This window comes from Glycine max, chromosome 12, assembly GCF_000004515.6.
Source record: "Glycine max cultivar Williams 82 chromosome 12, Glycine_max_v4.0, whole genome shotgun sequence".
Lineage (NCBI taxonomy): Eukaryota > Viridiplantae > Streptophyta > Magnoliopsida > Fabales > Fabaceae > Glycine > Glycine max.
In genome coordinates this window covers 2,370,778-2,390,712 of record NC_038248.2, presented here as the reverse complement: position 1 = coordinate 2,390,712, position 19,935 = coordinate 2,370,778, and the positions used below count along the sequence as shown (strand labels likewise).

General features: G+C 32.3%; 3 protein-coding genes across 3 annotated transcripts; 1 reads left to right on the top strand and 2 right to left on the bottom strand.

Annotated features, from left to right (window-relative positions):
* Nucleotides 1-813: 813 nt before the first annotated feature.
* Nucleotides 814-4,815, top strand: LOC100776384 (amino acid permease 4). The gene is made up of 8 exons (XM_003540819.5): nt 814-1,088; nt 1,215-1,353; nt 2,233-2,466; nt 2,577-2,670; nt 2,789-3,003; nt 3,105-3,262; nt 3,367-3,594; nt 4,134-4,815. Exons 1-8 carry the CDS (start codon nt 1,041-1,043, stop codon nt 4,557-4,559), a joined length of 1,542 nt encoding a protein of 513 aa, XP_003540867.1. The 5' UTR covers nt 814-1,040; the 3' UTR covers nt 4,560-4,815.
* A 243-nt stretch (nt 4,816-5,058) lies between these two features.
* Nucleotides 5,059-6,223, bottom strand: LOC100812553 (senescence/dehydration-associated protein At4g35985, chloroplastic; the record flags this gene model as incomplete). Its single annotated transcript, XM_003540605.5, has 3 exons — nt 5,059-5,462; nt 5,753-5,837; nt 5,929-6,223. Coding segments are annotated over 3 exons (558 nt in total), but the record flags the coding sequence as incomplete, so codon positions are not given.
* A 374-nt stretch (nt 6,224-6,597) lies between these two features.
* LOC100817537 (subtilisin-like protease SBT1.6) lies at nt 6,598-9,472 on the bottom strand. The gene has a single exon (XM_003540812.4). It carries the CDS (start codon nt 9,273-9,275, stop codon nt 6,954-6,956), a length of 2,322 nt encoding a protein of 773 aa, XP_003540860.1. The 5' UTR covers nt 9,276-9,472; the 3' UTR covers nt 6,598-6,953.
* Nucleotides 9,473-19,935: the final 10,463 nt, after the last annotated feature.

The window sequence follows — 19,935 nt, the reverse complement described above, 5'->3', positions numbered from 1 at the left end:
TTTCATTTCCCTGTGAAGTAAGAGCAAATTAAGCACCTATCCTGTATAATAAGCTAGATTGGACTTGGACAGCACATTAGTCTAAAAACAAACAGACAAACTGATACAGTTGATGATGGTGGCAAGCAATCATAATCACCATGACACCTTCTTCTAGTGCTAGAGTCACAATTCAAACTTTTTATTCCTCCGACCTTGTTAGTTAGTACATGTATGTATTACAGTGTACAGGCAAGAACAGACTAATAAAGTTGTTCCTTTTCTTTTTCTCATAAGTAGTAGGCTTTCCCAATTAAAATAATAAAATATTGTTGGAACTTTAAGCCGTAGTGTTCTAATGATAAGAGAAGGTAGCTAGAACTGGGGTTTATTAATTTGACGAGGCAGCTTAAGAAGAAATGAAAAGATAAAAATATAGTTTGCTCAACTCAAAGTGTTGTCGTAGTGAATTGGATGATACGTATGTCATCTGGTGATATCACAAAGTTGAGAAAGTAATCCTGATCATGAACATGGACGTACTTAAAGTAAAGCTAGCCATTAGTAGTTTTAGGATGTACAAAATTATTGGCAATCGATTTTAATACATTGAATAATCTAATCGGGAGACGGAATAGGTAAGGCAATTGTCCTTTTATGATTAAAAAATTTCATGCTGGATGCCAATAACAAAAAGATATCACCACCTTTTTCTCTTCATATCTTGATAGATATATAAACTATCGTTTCTATTGGACCATCTCATGGCCCCATCTATCCATGCACTCACTCAGTTAAGTGGCAGTTTGTTATCTCATAGACAACATGTTCCCAATTAAGGTCCTAAGAGGCGTTGATTGCAAGCTGAAATTATCCTTGCCCATTAAACCTTTGAAAATGTTATACAGTTCTAACTATAATATCAATGGAAACGTGTTGTACGTGGACTGTACATAGACACAATCTTTTCCTATAGCTATAAAATCCATTCATTTTCATCTTTTAGAAGCATCTCTCTCATTCAGCTTTCTTCTTAGTATCGAGCTTCATATTTCACAGCCATGTTGCCAAGAAGTAGAACCCTTCCTAGCAGAATCCACCAAGGAATTGTAAGTGCACAAAGGAATCTATATTTGAGTATCATACGCTTTTTCTGCTTTTAATTTTGTTAGTCACCAGCTAGTATAGTATTATTCGATCACGTTATTGATCTGATGTTCATTTGTTTACAACAGATAGAAGAGAGGCACGATGTCAGGCCCTACGTACAAGTAGAAGTGCGACCCAATAATATCCAAACGGAGACCCAAGCGATGAATATCCAGTCTAACTATTCCAAGTGCTTCGATGATGATGGTCGCTTGAAGAGAACAGGTTTTACTTTAATATCAAAATTCAAAGCTATGGTAGATTCATTTCAGGGGAGGAGCTAGCATTCAAGTACCTGCTAAATTAAATTACATACATGAATTTCATATAATTTCATCTATATAAATCAATCTCAAGCACAAAAATGTTGTTTAGTTTAAAAACTTTTCACGAAATTTTAAATATCATTTATTTATTTTTTATCTATCTATATAAACTTCTATTAAAAAATTCAGATAAAAGTAACTATGTCATTGTTTTCTCTGTAAAATAACTTCTTTATTTAAGTTTTCAAATAGGTAAGCCCTTGTAGGCTATAGCTTAGCAAAAGATAATATGATCTTAATGGTTTGTTGGTAAGTAAAAATTCATTTATGCAATTTTTTTGAAATATAGTAGTGATCCCTATAAAAATAACTCAAAATTATATAATTCATTTTAGTAAAGTTATAACATAATTTAATAAAGGTTAAATTACTCATTTGGTCTCTATAATTTTATAATTCTTACTCTTTTAGTCCTTTAAGAGTGGTTTTTTAATTTTTATAGTTTATATTTTAATTTTCTTTACCTTACCTTGCATATGCAAAGAGGCTTTTTCGGATTCGAACCCATGACCAACAAGTCACCAAGGCACAACTTTACCGCTGCACCAGGGCTCGCCCTCTACTAAAAAGATAATAATCAAAACAAAATAAGTAATTTAATCTTTAATAAAAAAAAAAAAGTACTTTATATTTGAGAAAGTAACGTGCTGTAGAGTAGAAGTAGAGTGTTAGAAGGCAAAATTTGTCTCATAAGCTACATTGACATAAAATGGTAACAATCCTGAAGGTGACACATGAAGCAGAATGTGGAAGTGACAAATTAAAGCATGTTGTGCAGGAACATTTTGGACGGCAACTGCTCATATCATCACTGCTGTGATAGGGTCGGGAGTCCTTTCACTAGCATGGGCGGTTGCTCAGCTTGGTTGGGTTGCTGGACCTGTTGTCATGTTTCTCTTTGCCGTCGTCAATCTCTACACTTCCAACCTATTAACACAGTGTTACAGGACCGGTGACTCCGTTAATGGACACAGAAATTACACCTACATGGAGGCTGTCAAGTCCATCTTGGGTATTAAGAACATGTTATTAGTGTGTGTGTATGTAATGTAATGTAACCACAAAAAGTGTGTTGTTGTTATTAAACTGATATCATGTCATGCCATTCCCTTTGTGTTTCAGGAGGAAAAAAGGTCAAGTTATGTGGCCTCATCCAATATATCAATCTGTTTGGAGTTGCAATCGGGTACACCATTGCTGCCTCTGTCAGTATGATGTGAGTTCAAACATAATAAGGGACTTTAGTTATTCTTTCTTGCTCTATAAAATGAATTCACTTGCTGGAACTATATTTGTGATGTTAATTTATTCTTGACTTTTCTGCCTGTCTTCAGGGCCATAAAAAGGTCGAATTGCTATCACAGCAGTCATGGAAAAGATCCCTGCCACATGTCAAGCAATGGGTATATGATAACATTTGGAATAGCAGAAGTGATATTTTCCCAAATCCCAGACTTTGATCAGGTGTGGTGGCTATCCATAGTTGCAGCTATCATGTCCTTCACTTATTCTTCAGTTGGATTGAGTCTTGGAGTGGCCAAAGTAGCAGGTGCAAGCAGATTTATATTCCATGTGTCTAACATTTACCTGCAGCCTTAAACCATTGTTTAGTTCTTTTTGCAACCTCTGAAATTGTTTTTCATATTGCAGAAAATAAAACTTTCAAAGGAAGCCTGATGGGAATTAGCATTGGCACAGTAACACAAGCCGGAACAGTCACCAGCACACAGAAAATATGGAGGAGTTTACAAGCTCTTGGGGCAATGGCCTTTGCATACTCCTTTTCCATTATCCTCATCGAAATTCAGGTAAGTCAGATATGGCCTATCATAATAAATAATACGTATTCTTCACAAAAAGATTAATAATGTTGCATGGGAATTAATTAAGAAACAATTTATCTTTGTTGCAGGACACCATAAAATTTCCTCCTGCAGAGCACAAGACCATGAGAAAGGCCACAACATTGAGCATCGCGGTTACCACAGTGTTCTATTTACTCTGTGGATGCATGGGTTATGCAGCCTTCGGAGATAATGCACCTGGAAATCTCTTGACTGGTTTTGGGTTCTATAACCCTTATTGGCTTCTGGACATTGCCAACCTTGCAATTGTTATCCACCTAGTTGGGGCATATCAGGTATTATATTACATATGATCCTTCAATGCTAGTTATCTGTTGTGAAGTCTACATATTGACGCAAGAATTATGATGGGCTCAAGAGCTTCTGAGCAGGCAGCAGTAGACAAGAAATGAAAAATAAGAGAGAATTGATCGAATATAAACTTATAATGATCTTGCCTTAATTGGGTTGTGCTTTTCTTCTCATAGAACATCTAATTAATTATATACATTTTCCTAGAGACACTTTCAGATGATTGTGACTAAAATTGAATTAAACTATAACAATTACATGGTGCCACATTAGGACTTGATGGTTAGTACGTTGTTTCAAGGAATAATGACTAGTATCTTATTTCAAAGACTTGATAGAACTTCTGAAAACTGTTGAACATTATCATGTTGCAGTTTGTGTCACTATGATTTGGTTTGAGTTGCTTTAATTTTGAATCGATATTAGTTTCTCAATTCTAGATATAAACTAGGGCTGGGAGCATGCTAAAGAAATGTACTGGTATATTTACATTTATATATGAAATGTATATACTATTCCACAGGTTTTTTCCCAGCCCTTATTTGCATTTGTGGAAAAATGGAGTGTACGCAAATGGCCAAAGAGCAATTTTGTCACGGCAGAATATGATATACCGATTCCCTGCTTTGGTGTGTACCAACTCAACTTCTTCCGCTTAGTATGGAGAACCATTTTTGTGCTGTTGACGACCCTCATAGCCATGCTCATGCCTTTTTTCAACGATGTGGTTGGAATACTTGGCGCTTTTGGGTTCTGGCCCTTAACAGTTTATTTCCCTATCGACATGTATATTTCGCAAAAGAAGATTGGACGATGGACTAGTCGGTGGATTGGACTTCAATTACTTAGTGTCAGTTGCCTCATCATTTCATTGTTAGCTGCAGTTGGTTCCATGGCAGGGGTTGTTTTGGACCTCAAGACTTATAAGCCATTTAAAACTAGTTATTAAGTGAGATTTAAAGAAGGTCGTAGAAATAGAAGTGTTTAAGCTTGATGATATTATAGAAAACTAATGATAAGTTGGTTTGTGAAATTTAAGTATATACGCTCCATGCCGCTGCTGTTAGAGCAATTGATTTGAGAAGAAGAAAAAAATGATAATTGGACATAACATACCTCAGAATTTGGACGTATACGTGTCTGTGTAACTGCTATATTGAAGTCAATTGTAAGGAATAAAAGTCTTTGAACGTGTTATTTCTTTAGTCATAGTACTTTTTTCTTCTCCTCAGTCCATGGTATTTCTTCCTTTTGCCTTTTTATTTCTTTAGCTAGATTACTTTTGTTCCACCCCTCTGATATCCCTTAAATTTAAGATTTCTTTTCACTTTCATTTACATTACTGTGGCTATTCTGTTATTTACGAAATACTAATAACTGAATAGAGTTGCTGCCAGCGAGAAAGAAACTTGGCTATACCATACAACTACAAACATAACTTCATCCACTTTCAACCATGAATATGCAATTTATATATATCAGTAGACAAGAATGGGAAAAAAATAAATGGAATTCAACATCGCAAATTCGGTAAATAACCCGTTGGACTTAACCCAATTCCTTTTCCCGAACATCTGGATTAACTATAAATCCTAATCACTATAAAGATTGAAAAAGGCAAACTATTATATATGAAGGGTGCTGGGGGGATCCTAATTCTTTTGTTACCATGCCTTATTTCTTAAGTTTAGTAGAAGTTGCTTCAGCTGCAGCTTTAGCTAGTGTTGTTGGTTTGATTGCGCTCTTGGGGTTGAGTGCCTTCCTAAGTTTGAACACGGCCCAAGCTGTCCCAATCGCATGCCCTGCTGCATCAAGGCCTTCATTTGTAACCTGTGCTGCTTCCTCTCCATATCTAACAACAGCAAAAAATAAAAAAGACCAAGTCAATCACACCACATCAATAAGGCTCAAGGTGCTTCTTGTACAGGTTAATTAAATGCAACCTACAGAAATAAGGGCTTGTCCAATTTTAAAACCAAGCAAGTGCAATCCCCACATGTCACAACCAAACAACGAACTAATTTGAACAAAACATTGGTTTGATAAAAAACAAATAAAAAATCAAGCAAAGGTCTTGTATCATTTGAGGCCAGGCAATTATGTTAGTGATGAGAAGAATACTTAAATAGAGAACGAACTTACTTATCTGAAACTAGGCCGGTGGTCACAACTGATGAAGTGGACATGACATTCCTTCCAGCTACTTCTGCAGCATCCAAAACCTTATCTGCAGATCAAAGAAAAATAATTATAAGAAAAATAAAATAAAATAAAAAATTCCTACCTATTCCATGCACACATAATGGAACATAACATACTGAATCCATCCATGGTAGCAAGGACGATTTCCCCTGGAAGAAGGCTAAAGAACTTCTTTCCAGCTTTGGAGTTGACCACAGAACTTGTGAAGAATCCGGACACCTTGACAACCCCAGAGAGCACACCAGTGGCAACTTTCTCAGACATCATAGTCAATTTCTTAACCCTTTTCATGCTCTCCAATGCCTGAGGACTAACCTGGGAGTGTGAACCAGACTCCAACCTCTTCTTCAAGAAATCATTCCCCCACTTCAACCTTTCCACAGTCACATCTCCAACCCACAAAATCCCCCTAACCAGTTAAAGAATAAAATTCTCTTTTTCTTATTTTCAGTTAAAGAATAAAATTTTACTAAACAGAAAATGTCATTGATTTCTATGTCACATAAAGACAATGCAAACTCCATTCTTCGTTCTTAAAATTAACTTTAGCTTCTTTTATTTATTTTTTCAAAACAAAGCTTACATGCACATCTAATATTATGGAAAACAGAATCGAGAGAGGAGGCGATAGAAGTATATTAGACAACGAATCTAGGTTCCTGTCATAATCAATGCTTAGTTTAAAACAGTGTAAGATTGGCAGCATAAACCACAAACTTAAGATTGCAATAATAATAACTAATCAACAACAGAGAAAACAGAATATGCTGTAATAGAAAAAGATATTTTCAAATCAAACGTGGTTAAAATTAAATAATGACGGCTTAACATAAATATTACAAATTACTCCTATAATTTTATCGAGTATAGATAGACCACTAAAAAGTCTATAAACACAAGGTGAAGCTAAATTAAACCCAAGAAGAAGAAAAACTTATTAAAAAAAGTACAACAACGGATTACACCTCCAAACTTGGTCACTTAAACAAAAATCTAAAAATGAAAAAGAAAGAAAAAATACAAAATATTTGTGTTTTTGTTGTCTTTTATACTAGTCGTGGCAACCTACAGGGGTGCCACCCACTTACGTCACGAGTCACGAGCCGCATCGATCAAAACGACATGATCGATTCGAGGCTCTCTATAACGGTTCTATTTGAGTCACCACAATGGGGCTCCGAACCACGTGCTTCCCATCCGTCCACGTCAGCGACCCGAACACCGCCCCGGACGGACCCATCTTCAGCTTCCGGGTGTCCCCCGCCACCGTCACCACATAGCTCCGCTTCTTCACCGCCTCCGAGAACACGAGCCTCGACGGCTTCACCGTCACGCTGACACCACTCGCGGGCGCCTCCACGCTCACGCGGTAAACTGAGTTCGCGGGCCCCACGTTGGTCACAGTCCGTATGAACGTCTTGGAAGCCACCCCCTTGGACGAAGCAGGAAACATAGCAACAAAGGAAGGGTAATTCAGATTCTCCGGCGCCGGCCTCCTCACCGGACAACTCGCCGGCGCGCGAGTGATCACCTGAATCACCTTAGGCCCGTAACCAATACCGCAAAGGAAATTAACATAATCATTGTTGGTGATATCGTACACCAAGCCAGGATCCATGGCTCGTCCTAGGTTAAGATGGCCAGCACCGAAATCGTAAGGAGTTGAGCTGTTCCCGGTGGCTTCGTCGGTCATGATCTGGTTGCGGTTGTCGAGGACGGTGGCGGTGGTCATCATGGCGGACCTTAGGGCGGCGGGGCTCCAATCAGGGTGAGCCGATTTGAGCAAAGCCGCGGCGCCACTGACGTGAGGGCAAGCCATGGAAGTGCCAGACAAGATGTTGAACTCGGTTCTCCTGGTATCGGAGTCCAAACCGGTCGGGCCGACAGCTTGGGTCCAGGCGGCGAGGATGTTGACACCGGGAGCAATGAAATCCGGTTTAAGTATCTGAGGGTTTAAACCGTTGGGTCCTCTCGCTGAGAAAGAAGCTATAACCGGTGCCGGTTTGATTCCTAAGATAGTACCTTTGAAATCAAGAGTGGCTGTGGGGTTTGTTGAAGAGGAAATGTATTTCTTGATTACGTCTCCTTCGTTGGCACCAACAGCACAAGCTGGGAGAAGATGAGCGTCTCCCACGAGTCCTTCGCCGTTGGATATTCCGTTGGCCAGAATCATTCCCACTCCCCCTGCTTTCTTCACCACTAACCCCTTTGCTACCCTCGGGCTACTTCCTCTGTCGCATATTACTATCTTACCCTTCACCATGTTCGGATCTAGAGAATTCTCCATGCAGAGTGAGTCTCCAAGAATCCCTGATTTCCCTGGGTAAACAAGTTGATACATTTTCCCCTTCAAAGCTGCTCCGGCGTATAGCGACACGCCGGAGAGTCTCCGACCGTCGCCCAGAATCACCTGTGAGGGGAAGTCACGATCAATGGTGCCTGCGCCTACTGTTGTTAACCATGGAGCAAGGTTCGTCACTGACATTCCGCTGGGACCATCGTTGCCGGCGGAAGAGGACACGAACACTCCTCTGGAAACTGCGCCGTAGGATCCGATTGCGATGGGGTCCAGATAATATGGGGAGGCAATACCGTCGCCGCCACCGATGGAGATCGAAATCACATCCACCCCGTCGTTCACGGCGGCGTCAAAGGCGGCGAGGATGTCAGAGTCGAAGCAACCGGAATTTTTCCAGCAAACTTTGTAAGCAGCCAATCTGGCTTTCGGAGCAACGCCTTTCGCGATTCCAGCAGCGTAACCGGACATGCTGGCTTGGAAGGCGTAGCGGCCGGCGGCGGTGGAGGCGGTATGGGTGCCGTGGCCATCGGCGTCGCGAGGGGATCGGAATTCGACGGTGTCGTTGATCGGATTGAGAGGACCCGAACCCGCACCTGCCTCGTGGCCTTTGGAGAAGAATCTGGCGCCGATGAGCTTGCGGTTGCAGTTTTTGGGGGAGAATCTGACGCCGGTTTCGCACGCGCCTTTCCAGCGGCGGGGAATGGGGCCGAGGTTCAAATCGGAGAAGCTGCGGCGTTCGGGCCAGACGCCCGTGTCGAAGACTCCAATGATGACGTCGGAGCCGTAGTCGGATTCGGACCATAGGCCGCGCTGGTTGCGGAGGCCGAGGAACTGCGGGGAGCGCGTGGTGTGGAGCTGGCGGCGGCGGTCTTCGAAGACGGCGAGGACGGAGGGGTGCTGGCTTATGGACGCGACTTGTTGGTGCGTGAGCACCGCGGAGAAGCCGTGGAAAACGGTGTCGTATACGTGGAGGATGCTGGTTTCTTGGGCGAACTCGGAGGTGTACCAGTGATAATGGGTGGGGAAGATGGTGGGCTTGGATTGGGAATCCACGCGAAAGATGAAGGTCTTGGAAGCTTCATCACAGGAAACAACGGAAAAGACAATGAAGAATAACAAGAAAACCACTGGGGGACGAAAGGAATTCAATACTTGTTTGCCCATTTTCAGACACAGTCACTGAGTGAGTGAGTGAGTGAGTGAGTGCACTGAGTCTTATAGCGTCCACTCATGCCCAGGGAACACTCAAGATTCTAAAAATAATGACAAAAACTAATTCTGTAATGAATAATACTATATAATATGTTGTAAGTATTTTTCATATATGAGAAAAACAAAAGAAAAAGATAATTAAGAGACATGTTTTTTTTATGATTGAGACGATAATATATTAAATATTCCTTCAAAAAACACAAGACATAGAATATTAATAATGTTTAATAATAAAATTGTCAATTTTATATTTTAATTTATATAATAGAAAACTAGTCTCGATCTTTTTACTTTGAATATTGATTTTATAATCAAGAGTTTTGACAACCTATTACTTAAATTGATTTAGTAAGATTTAAACACAACAAATCAAATGAAAAATCAAACACACGACAAACACAGTAAATCAAATTGATCTCTTTCCCAGATACTTCTAATCCTCTAGGTTCTGTACTTCTTCAAAAAAAAAATATCTAACTCATTTACTTGATTAAAATAAGTTATATTTGACAAGATGTTTTAGATAATTTTAATTTTTTTATTAATTAAAAAATTTGTTTAACAGTTTAATCAACAAGTTTATTTTAGTAATTTGTTAATAGTTTGTAATGTTTTTTAAAATGTTACTTAAATTAGTATTTTTTAAATGCTAGCTTTTATTTTTTTAATTTTCTTTCATTTTTCTTTAATACATTTATCTAATTTCTTAATTATACTTTTTAAATAAATCAAAATATATTTTATACTTTTTAACTAATTTTACTTAATATTTATACTTTTTAATCTCCAACTACCCCTTTCTATCCAGTTATTCACTAACTTTTTAGTTAACTTTTTCCGAACAAAGTCATTTGATTTAAATTTAACATATTTATAAGTGAATTAAATTGTTTTATAGTTTAATTATTAAATAGTATTTTAAAATTTGTAATATCAATTGTTTATAAAAAAATATAATATCAATTAATTAGAAAATATTATTAGTATGATTTTCAAATTAATTTTTATAAAAATAATAAATTTGACATATGTAATAATTGGGGATTGAATATTAGTGTAAAAAAATTACATTCTGAATGTATAATCTGATTGATTTAATGTTTTAAAACTAAACCAAACCTACTTGTGCAACCGATAAATCGTTAATTGAGTGATATTAAATTTATTTGTTTTTATAAAAATTAATTATTAACAAAATTAATAAATACTTCCTATCAATTTCATTATAAAAAAAAAAACCTGCCCACTCATAATTAAATCTCAAAACAAAACATTTCTACAAAATGCATTTAATGCTTTAGGGTAAACGTCAAAACTTTAGATTAAATTTGTCGTATTCGTGTTATGAAGCTGTCGAATCAAATAATGGTGTATGTATTCTTTTAAGAGTTTTTTTTTAAAGAATTAAGAATTTCTTTTTAATCTCCAAGGATATATGACTTTTTCATTTTGAAATATTTTTACAAACTTTTAACACTTTGGGAGGTTTAATAATGAGATTAATTATGTGTTCAAGATTTAATTATAATTAAAATTTATTATTCTCTAATGACATATTTTGTAGAGATCAGTCTTTTCCTAACAACTCATTAATTGTTATTTCCTTTGTGTTTTTTTAATTGTTGGATTTAAAATTTGTTTATATTTATTTGTGGCTTGTAAAGTTTTAAAATTCATTAATTATTATCTTATCAATTATATTTTTATTTTTCATATAATATTTAATTATTTTATATATGTATTTATTTAATTGTGAAGTGAAAAAAGAAAGGGATAAAATAAGAAAAACCCACAACTATTATATCATAATCAATAAATTTTATTATATTTTTTGTTTTCTGCATAAAAATCTAAAGACAGATAAAAACAAAGGGAAGGAGTATGTAGTGTGTATAATTAATTAAAAAAATTAAAAGACCAAAAAATCTTATTCTCTAAACTATATATTATAATAATTTTAAAAATTTATATATTATAATTTATAATATAAGAATATTTATCTAATTCTTGTGTTGGTTCATGGTTGTGAACCTCAAACTGCTTCAAAGGAATTATATTTATATAGTAATTCTGTACAGTTTTTTGTAATAGAAAATATAGGAAAAGTATAGAATTGTGTAAAAACATATTTTATAAACAATATTATAGAAAAATATTTTATAAATATTATCGCCCATACAATTTGTGTAAACTTATTTTAGGTATAATTGATTAACAACTATTTATGCAAATGATTGATTTGTCAACAATGAAGTTTGATAAATACACACATAATTTAATAACTATATATTTATCGGTGTAAAGACTTTTACACTATCAATAAATAAAAAATCATTACTCGTGGAACTTTTAATATAATTATTTATAAAAACTAATAAATTTATTATAAATAATAATTTATGATTAAATTATAGTATATAACCTATTTTCTTATTAGCAAAATAATTGTCTCTTGTAAGTATAAAATATAGTTAGATTGTATATACAGTATATAAGTTTTTTATACTGTTATTTATGGAATGTAATCAGTATATAATAAGATTATCGTGTTTTATAATAATTATTTTAAATATTATATATAAAGTAATTTTTAATCAGTTAATAGTGTCATTTTTTTATATTGTTTATTTCACCATAACATCAAAATTATTTTAGCGTATTTTTTATAAAGTAATTTTTATATATTGTTAATACATCAAAGTAATTCTTAAATGTGTTATTTGTAATTTAATTTTTAATCATGTATCAAATATTCGTTCGAAAATTCCTTCAGTATTTTTTTATTTAAAAAAATATGATTCTAATGCCATGTGATAGACTGTATAGCATCAAGTGGTGTAACTGTTACAAGGTCCTCTTTATTTTATTTATATTGGAAAAGAAAATGATGTGTATCCCCATCATATAAGAGAAAAAAGGTAAGCTTCAAATTCTTCGCTTTTCTTTTAGAAAAGAAAATCAATGTAGAGTGATATAAGTCAGTTGATTAAATCAAAACTGGGAATTATTATAAAAAAAAATTATATTATCTTTGATTTTGACGAAAAAAAATAAAAATGAACGTGCGATACATAATGAAACGTGGAAGGCCAAGACACGTAAGAAGAAGGCCCATCCCATCGCATCCAGTCACCCCACCGTGTCCTTTTTTCATGGTGAAATTCTTTCCAGACAATGACAACAAAATACTATGCCTTACAATCTTTCGTATATGTTACTAACAACCATAGGTGCTCGTCAACGAAATAATTGTACTCTCTCCATTGTTTTTTTTAAGCGACATTTAATATATGTAATTATGTATGCTTAAAAATATAATTTAATATTTTATCTATGTTAAATTTAATTTTTAATATCTCAGAATACTATTTCACTTATAAAATTATAACTAATATACATGTATTGAAATTAATATCCAAATCATTTATAATGATAAATGTTTAGAAGTGGGTGAAAAAACGACTCATACTAAGTTTTTATTTTCATTTATAGACTTCTGAATAATTCATTATATATCTAATTTTGTGACTAATATATAAATAATTAACAGTTAATTAAAGATAAATATCATTAAAATAATAGTATTTGATATTGTTTAAAAAAATAATTAGAAAAGTTTAATTAAAAAATGCAGGCACTACGTGATGTTCTAAGATATTCTGGTCAAAATTAGCACGAGTATATATTTTCACTAGTTTCTATATTGTAAATATATAAATATTTCTTTGAAATTAGAACAAGGCAGTGGAATATTTTTCTGTGAAAATGCCACTTACAGGCAAAAGTTAAGCACAAAAGTTGAACAGAAAGATAAGTGTTAGTATTCTCATGCCACCCATAATTTTCCTTCTTTTTTATGTTTCTTCTTTTATTTAAATAATTTCTTAGTTTAGTACATGATTATTTTTGTTTTGGACTTTTTAATTATTTTGTTGGTTTCTTATTAATCTGTTTTGTTTTATTTTGATTTTGGACGTGACGATTTTTATATTTATGTGATGGTGTGATTAATGAAGGTAGAAAAAACAAATTTAATGTTATTTAAATTAAAAAACTAAATATCAATAGAAAATTTATATCTTTGTTGGAATTATAATAATGGTTTAGTCAGATATTAAAATAAAAAATAACAAAAACTAAAATTAAGAATTAAGAAAAATTATAAGAAACAAAAAATTACTCCGATTTAAGTATTTTTTTTCTTTCTATTTATTCTCTATATCCAACATTAGCTGCTGCAAAGCTTCTTCTAAGCTATTGTACTGGTTAAAGAAGCTTACAAAATACTAAAACAATTTACCAAATACACTCTAAATATTCTTCTTTTTTCCATGCTAATATTCTTCTATTTAATCACTATAATTTTTATTCTAAGTACTACAACGAAGAGTGGCGACAGAAAATTACAACTTTCCTGTTTTCTTTATTTAGTTTAAAGGTGTTTATGATTAAGACAAATATTTATTTCTATATTAAGAATATTTATAATTTTTAATATATCTTTTATTCACATTGTTTTTATTTTAATATTTCATATTTTATTTATTTTAAATTAAAATATAATTAAAACTAATAACTAATATTATGTCAAATTCTGAAAATAAATAAAATTATTTTTTTAAAGTAAGAAATGTAAAAAGAATAATAGTAATATCATATAAGTATCATGAGTTATCTTCTCACAACATTCAAGAAAATTCATGCATTTTTTTTATGCATGCCGATCGTGAGTCTCACCGACTAATATTTTATCTATTCGTGAAATAGAGGTGTTAGGTTTGTCATGAAAGTTTAAACTTCTAAAGTTTAAACGCTTTAAAAGTTTAATATTTATTGTTTCAAAATAACCAAAATAATATTTATTATATAATTATGTATATATACTTCAAAATCTAATCTAACAGTTAATTAAAATACCAATTCTAATTATCTTCTCACAACATTCAAAAAAATTCATGTATTTTTTTTTATACATGTTAATTATGAGTTTCATCAACTAATATTTTATCTATTCGTGAAAATGAAGGTGTCAGATTTGTCATGAAAGTTTAAACTTCTAAAGTTTAAACGCTTTTTTTTAATGAAAAAAGTTTAATATTTATTATGTTTGAAAGTAACTAGAATAATATTTATTATATAATTATGTATATATACTTCAAAATCTAATTTAGCAGTTGATTAAAATACAAATTCTACTTACGAAAAAGGTATTACTTCCTTCAAAAGAACAAGAAGAATTGGTACCAACTAATTTTATGTATAGTTCAAAGAAAAAAAATTATATAAAAAAGAAGGAAACAACTAAAATCTATCTGACCAACGAAAATAGATATCACATTCAACGTGGTGAGGAATTGTATACAGCAATGACATGCAAATTGATAGGGACTTTACCCCCAAACAAAAGTCTATAGTAACAACACTACCGACAGACATGTTTTTTTTAATATTATTAATTTTCCATCAACCGACAGAAATTAGGAAAGCTAAAGATACTATTCATTTGGTATTCTTTTGTCATTTACATTGGCCCCATGAATTTATTTATACTACTAACTAAAAAAAATGACAGCCAGCGAAATAAAGCAAAAAAATAAAAGCACTGAAAAAGAAAATTTTGATCAGAAGATCATCATGGTAAATGCCAATTTAAGCGAAGCTCAATTGGAATACTTGTAACATCATTAGACTTTTAGTTAATATTTTCTTTTTCTCTCTATATAATGCAATGTGAAATTATCTTGTCTTTCAAGTTAGAATAACATCAACTATGTAGGTAGTGAGAGCATCTAAGACGGAGGATGTTTCCAAATCCATGATCTTGCATTGTATGCAACTACAGTTTACGATACATTTTTAAGAAGAGACCTTGAACGCTTTCAATTTGCAGAACATGTAGAGGATAGTTACTCTACTTGCATGAAAGGCGCGTGGAAAACAATATGCTGTTTAAGGTTTTTTTATTACACGATCTTTATCTATGTCCCCTATTAAGATAGTGTCCCCATGACCCTCTATCGGACGGTGCAGCTTCATTGGCTGGGCCACTATCAACTGAGATGAACGGTAGAGATTGTGTTACACAAAGATTTATGCGTGGATGGACATGTGATGATTTCAGTCATTCACGGCCCAAAGAGTGGTCTGGTCCGACACGTACTTGTTCTTTTTCTTTTCTTTAATTTTCCTTTGAGTTGGAAAAGTGAATTTTGTCAGAAGTTGGTGTGTACCCTTTGACGACGAGTTTAGATGTTGAGTCAACTCGGAATAGAAGAACAATATATACCATCCATGTGGTTGAAAATCAGTGTAAAAGACACTTGGACAAAAGAAACCAAATATGTTAAAGACCAATAGTTACTAAAGTTAAAGTAACGCCGCCCCAAATATATTGTTAATAATGGTTAAAGTGTTAAACATAATTTTATAATTATACATGGAGTTTATTTTTACTTTATTTATTTTTTTAAATATAATTTTTAGATATACAATTTTTTATTCCTTGTCATTTAAGTACTGTTAATGATAATAAAATAAAGGTTATATTAGTTTTTTCCTTTAATTTATTTTTAAAAATTGATTTATTGCTCTATTTTTTTTGTTTACTTTGATCCTTTAATTTTTAAAATTGATTTGACTTAGTCTTTAAATTTTTTTTGGGTTTAATTTAATCCTCTAACTTTTAAAATCAATTCAATTTAATATTACTATCTAAATTAATTTGAATGATTTTATCGTTTAAATATAAGTTTTGTGATAGTTTAAAATTATTATTTATAAAGTATGATTTTTTAATACGGTTAACTCAATTTAAACAACAAAGATCAAATTGAATAGATTTAAAAAATTAAAAGACCAAATTAAATCTTAAAAAAAATAAAGAATCAAATCAAACCTAAAAAATAAATTAAAAGAGGAATAAATTAATTTAACCTAAAATAAATAAACTCAAATACTATTTTTTTATTGTTATATATGATAATAATTATTAATTTTAGCTATTATATCTTACACTAGTTTAATATCAGTTTTATAATATTTTAATAACAATACACAGTTAAGATAAAGTAAAAAATCAAATAAAAAAGTATTATTTTAAATTTTTTGTATTATCAAATTAAAAATTTAAGTTACACATAAAAGTAAAAAAAAAAATCTAAACTTTCAAATGGTCATTTACAAACAAGTTTCGACACTAACAATAACAGTATTCCATTTTCACTCTCGTGAGAAAATTACTTTTAGTAGATGAATAAAAAATGAGTTATAGGAAAAAGTGAGAAAAATATAGTAAATTACTTTTATATATTTTTAATATAATAATAAGTAAGTAGATGAATAAAAAAATTCAGTATTGTATCTAGTTTTCTTCCTCTAGCTATCTTTATCTCTACTTAAAGAGAGATTAGTGAGTTCTACTTTTTTTTTCTCTCCCTTTATTCTCTTTTTTTTTATTAAATACTAAAAATTATAGTTTCCCCATTTAACTCTTTTTTTTTATAAAAAAATCTATCTAAACAAAATAAATCCCAGAGATATAAATTAGAAAATAATAAGAAAATTGAACAAAGAAATAAAATATGCTTAATAAATCCCAGAGATTACTTACTTGTTATCATAATAAAGATTCATAAGATGGTTTTGTGGTTGATGAAGATTTGCAAGGAGATATAGAATCCATGGACCTCACATCACATGTAGCGGAGGTAAGGATCCTATACCCTTCCTTTAGGACGAGCAGGATGTAGTAGTGCTTTACTTCTTTGATTTCCATGACATCAAAGCCGGTCCAAGGAAAAGACAAAGAAACAAGTTATTGATTTAATTTGCGTCAATCAGGCCAAAAAGCACAATCTAAGTCACTACTTAAAAGCAGTTAACTTTATATATATATATATATATATATATATATATATATATATATATATATATATATATATATATATATTCTGAAACTGGAAATAATTGTTAATCTAATTAACTTCTTCAGAAGTATTTTTCATTGAAATTACTTTTTCTTTTGTTTTTTAAAATTCAATTGATTAGATTTCTCCTCTATATATAAAAAAATATCAGATCAAACACCAACTAAGAATAGTACTATTTTTTTTTTATCGCGAAATAGAATGATGTACGAATTCTAGTTTGAAAACGAAAAGAAGAAATTGGAGAATTGAGAAAAGATAGTTATCAGGTCGATTGCTTGTCCATTCGGATTGATAATTTGTTAGAGGTAGTATTCGAAAATTAAAGTTGAAAAATAAATTAAGAATTTCATTAACCAATTTTCAGTTAAGTAATGGTTTAACATGAGTTCATATTAATATAAAGATCTTATATTCATTTGAAAAGATTTTAAGTTTGGTTTGGCAGTTTGATTTTTCCGCTTGGGGGTGGGGAGGGAGTTGAAAATTTGATTTTAGTTTTATGACCAAAAATACAGTGGTGGTGGCCCTGCCTGGACTGGGTAAGATGGATATATAGTTTAGAAATGAACTAAATTTCTGGACCAAATAAAAAGAGATCTAAACTAAATATAGGTCAAGCCCAAATTTGATGCATAACCTTTAGCAATTCTGGCCCAGTTACAATTTCTAAGTAACTCGGCCATGACAAGGCTTCGGGTTGTGGTCCATGTCAGCAAAGACTATCCGCACGCAAACAAGGCAAATGGTACATACTAGATACTACGTGCATCGGATTTTTTTAAAAAGGTATTTTCACAATAAAAAACTATGAGACTAATTTCTCAAAAAACTAGAATATCAGGATACATTTCTCTTCTCCCACGTGTTGCTTTATTCACATACCATAGATTGAAATTCTGACATATACTTAAAAGGATCAAACTACTTGCTACTTGTGTTACACACTGTGGATACACCGAAATTTTTTAATACAAAACAAAGATGAGGTAAATTCTCTCATGGAAAAAAAAATATTATTTTGGTCCTGAAGTTAAGAAAATTTAAAATAAGTTTTTAGAATATCAAATAAGTTTCTAAATATTTATTGTTATTTTAATTTTTAAACATGTGTTAATATTAGTAGTTAGGTTATACTACGTTTTTGAATTTTGAACTAAAGTGATCAAAATATTGTATTTTCAGAATTTTTTTTTCTTTTTTTAATTTTCTTACTTTCAGAAACTATTGTGAAAATGCTATATATTTTAACGCAGTCGAATGGTGTTTTAACAATCATCTAGTAGCAAAGAAAAAACAATCATGTAGTTTAGCTGTAGTTTTGCTATTTTAGCATCGAGGAATGAGACATAGCCATGGTTTTAGCCTTTTAGGAAGGATATATGTTGACTGGTGTACATTCATTTCTGATAGTTGGGATGGTCGATCTTAAGTTAAATGTTAAAATGTCCCAGGTTGGTCAAGAGTATAATTAGAATACTCCATATAAGATTTGTTTAAATCAGTTTTTGGATCCGGAGTTGCCATGCTCAGTTAATTTCTAACATAGTGAGAAATAAAGGACTGCTTTAATGCTATTTCCCTAGCTACTCGTGAATTGCAAGAGGCGATGGATTTGTATATATACCCATTCATTGGGCTAGACGAATTTGAAGGTTTTCTTAGTTGTTGCCAAATACAGTATCATGCAGAAATTTTGTGTACAAATCATTAACCAGTAAGCACATAACAATATATCTGAATAACTAACTGCAGTGTCAAGAACTGCAAAGTGACTAAGAGAGATATATTGTCTTAGTTTGCTATGTTGCTTTAATTTGATGCCAATCGCAAGCAACACCTCGCCCCCTCAGCAGCTTTTATATATACACACGGAGGTCGGAGGGTAGGATCATTTGACTTCATACCTTTTTTTATTATTTGAAATATTTTAATGATCCATTCAAGCATTAGATCATAAGGGAAAGGTAATCATTTAATTATATATATTGCTCAACAAATGATTAAAAAGGTATTTGATAATAGCATATTTTTGAGTAAGAATAATTAGCAAAGGAAAAAAAAAAAAAAAAAGCAGAGTAGTTGAGGTGGGGTTGTATAAAAAGACGAAATGGTGATAAGCTTGAATGGTTTCCACAGCAACATGAAAACGACACGGGAATAAAAAGTAGCAAGGTATAAACAGTAAAGCCCGGCCCAGCTCGATCTACCCACTAGAACTGCCCAATTTTGGACAAGTCAATCCATCTACGTAATTTAGCCTCCTTAACCGACAAAGACTACTTACCTGCGTAACCTTATTTCTGTTTTTTTGGAAATTGTCGTATACAAATGTGTCTGAGTCCAAGTTTGGCTTCAATTTTCATTCTGAGCGAAACCGAAGAAAGTGAGATCAAAATATGCATACAAAACATCCATATGCTTATGTGTATACTTTTGAGAAATATTTGTTAATAACTTTGATATATCTTCACATTCATATCGTATACAAGGTATGATTGTATATATGAACCATATATTATTTGATTTAACTGCGGTTCTAAACTTATAAACTGCATTATTACCCATGATTATAATAAGGAATTTAGTAGTAAAGAAAAGTATAAGAAAATAAGTTGAAAGTGTGGAACTATAAGAGAGCGAAGTGCAATTTATTCAAAATATATACTAAATAGTTTCATATTTGT

What these genes read in the sequence shown, in the direction of transcription:
- LOC100776384 (XM_003540819.5), top strand. Translation starts at nt 1,041, where the DNA reads ATGTTGCCAAGAAGTAGAACCCTTCCTAGCAGAATCCACCAAGGAATT. An exon ending in GCAGAATCCACCAAGGAATT is followed by an intron (nt 1,089 to 1,214) that starts GTAAGTGCACAA and finishes TGTTTACAACAG; the next exon opens with ATAGAAGAGAGGCACGATGT. An exon ending in TGGAGTGGCCAAAGTAGCAG is followed by an intron (nt 3,004 to 3,104) that starts GTGCAAGCAGAT and finishes TTCATATTGCAG; the next exon opens with AAAATAAAACTTTCAAAGGA.
- LOC100817537 (XM_003540812.4), bottom strand. Translation starts at nt 9,275, where the DNA reads ATGGGCAAACAAGTATTGAATTCCTTTCGTCCCCCAGTGGTTTTCTTG.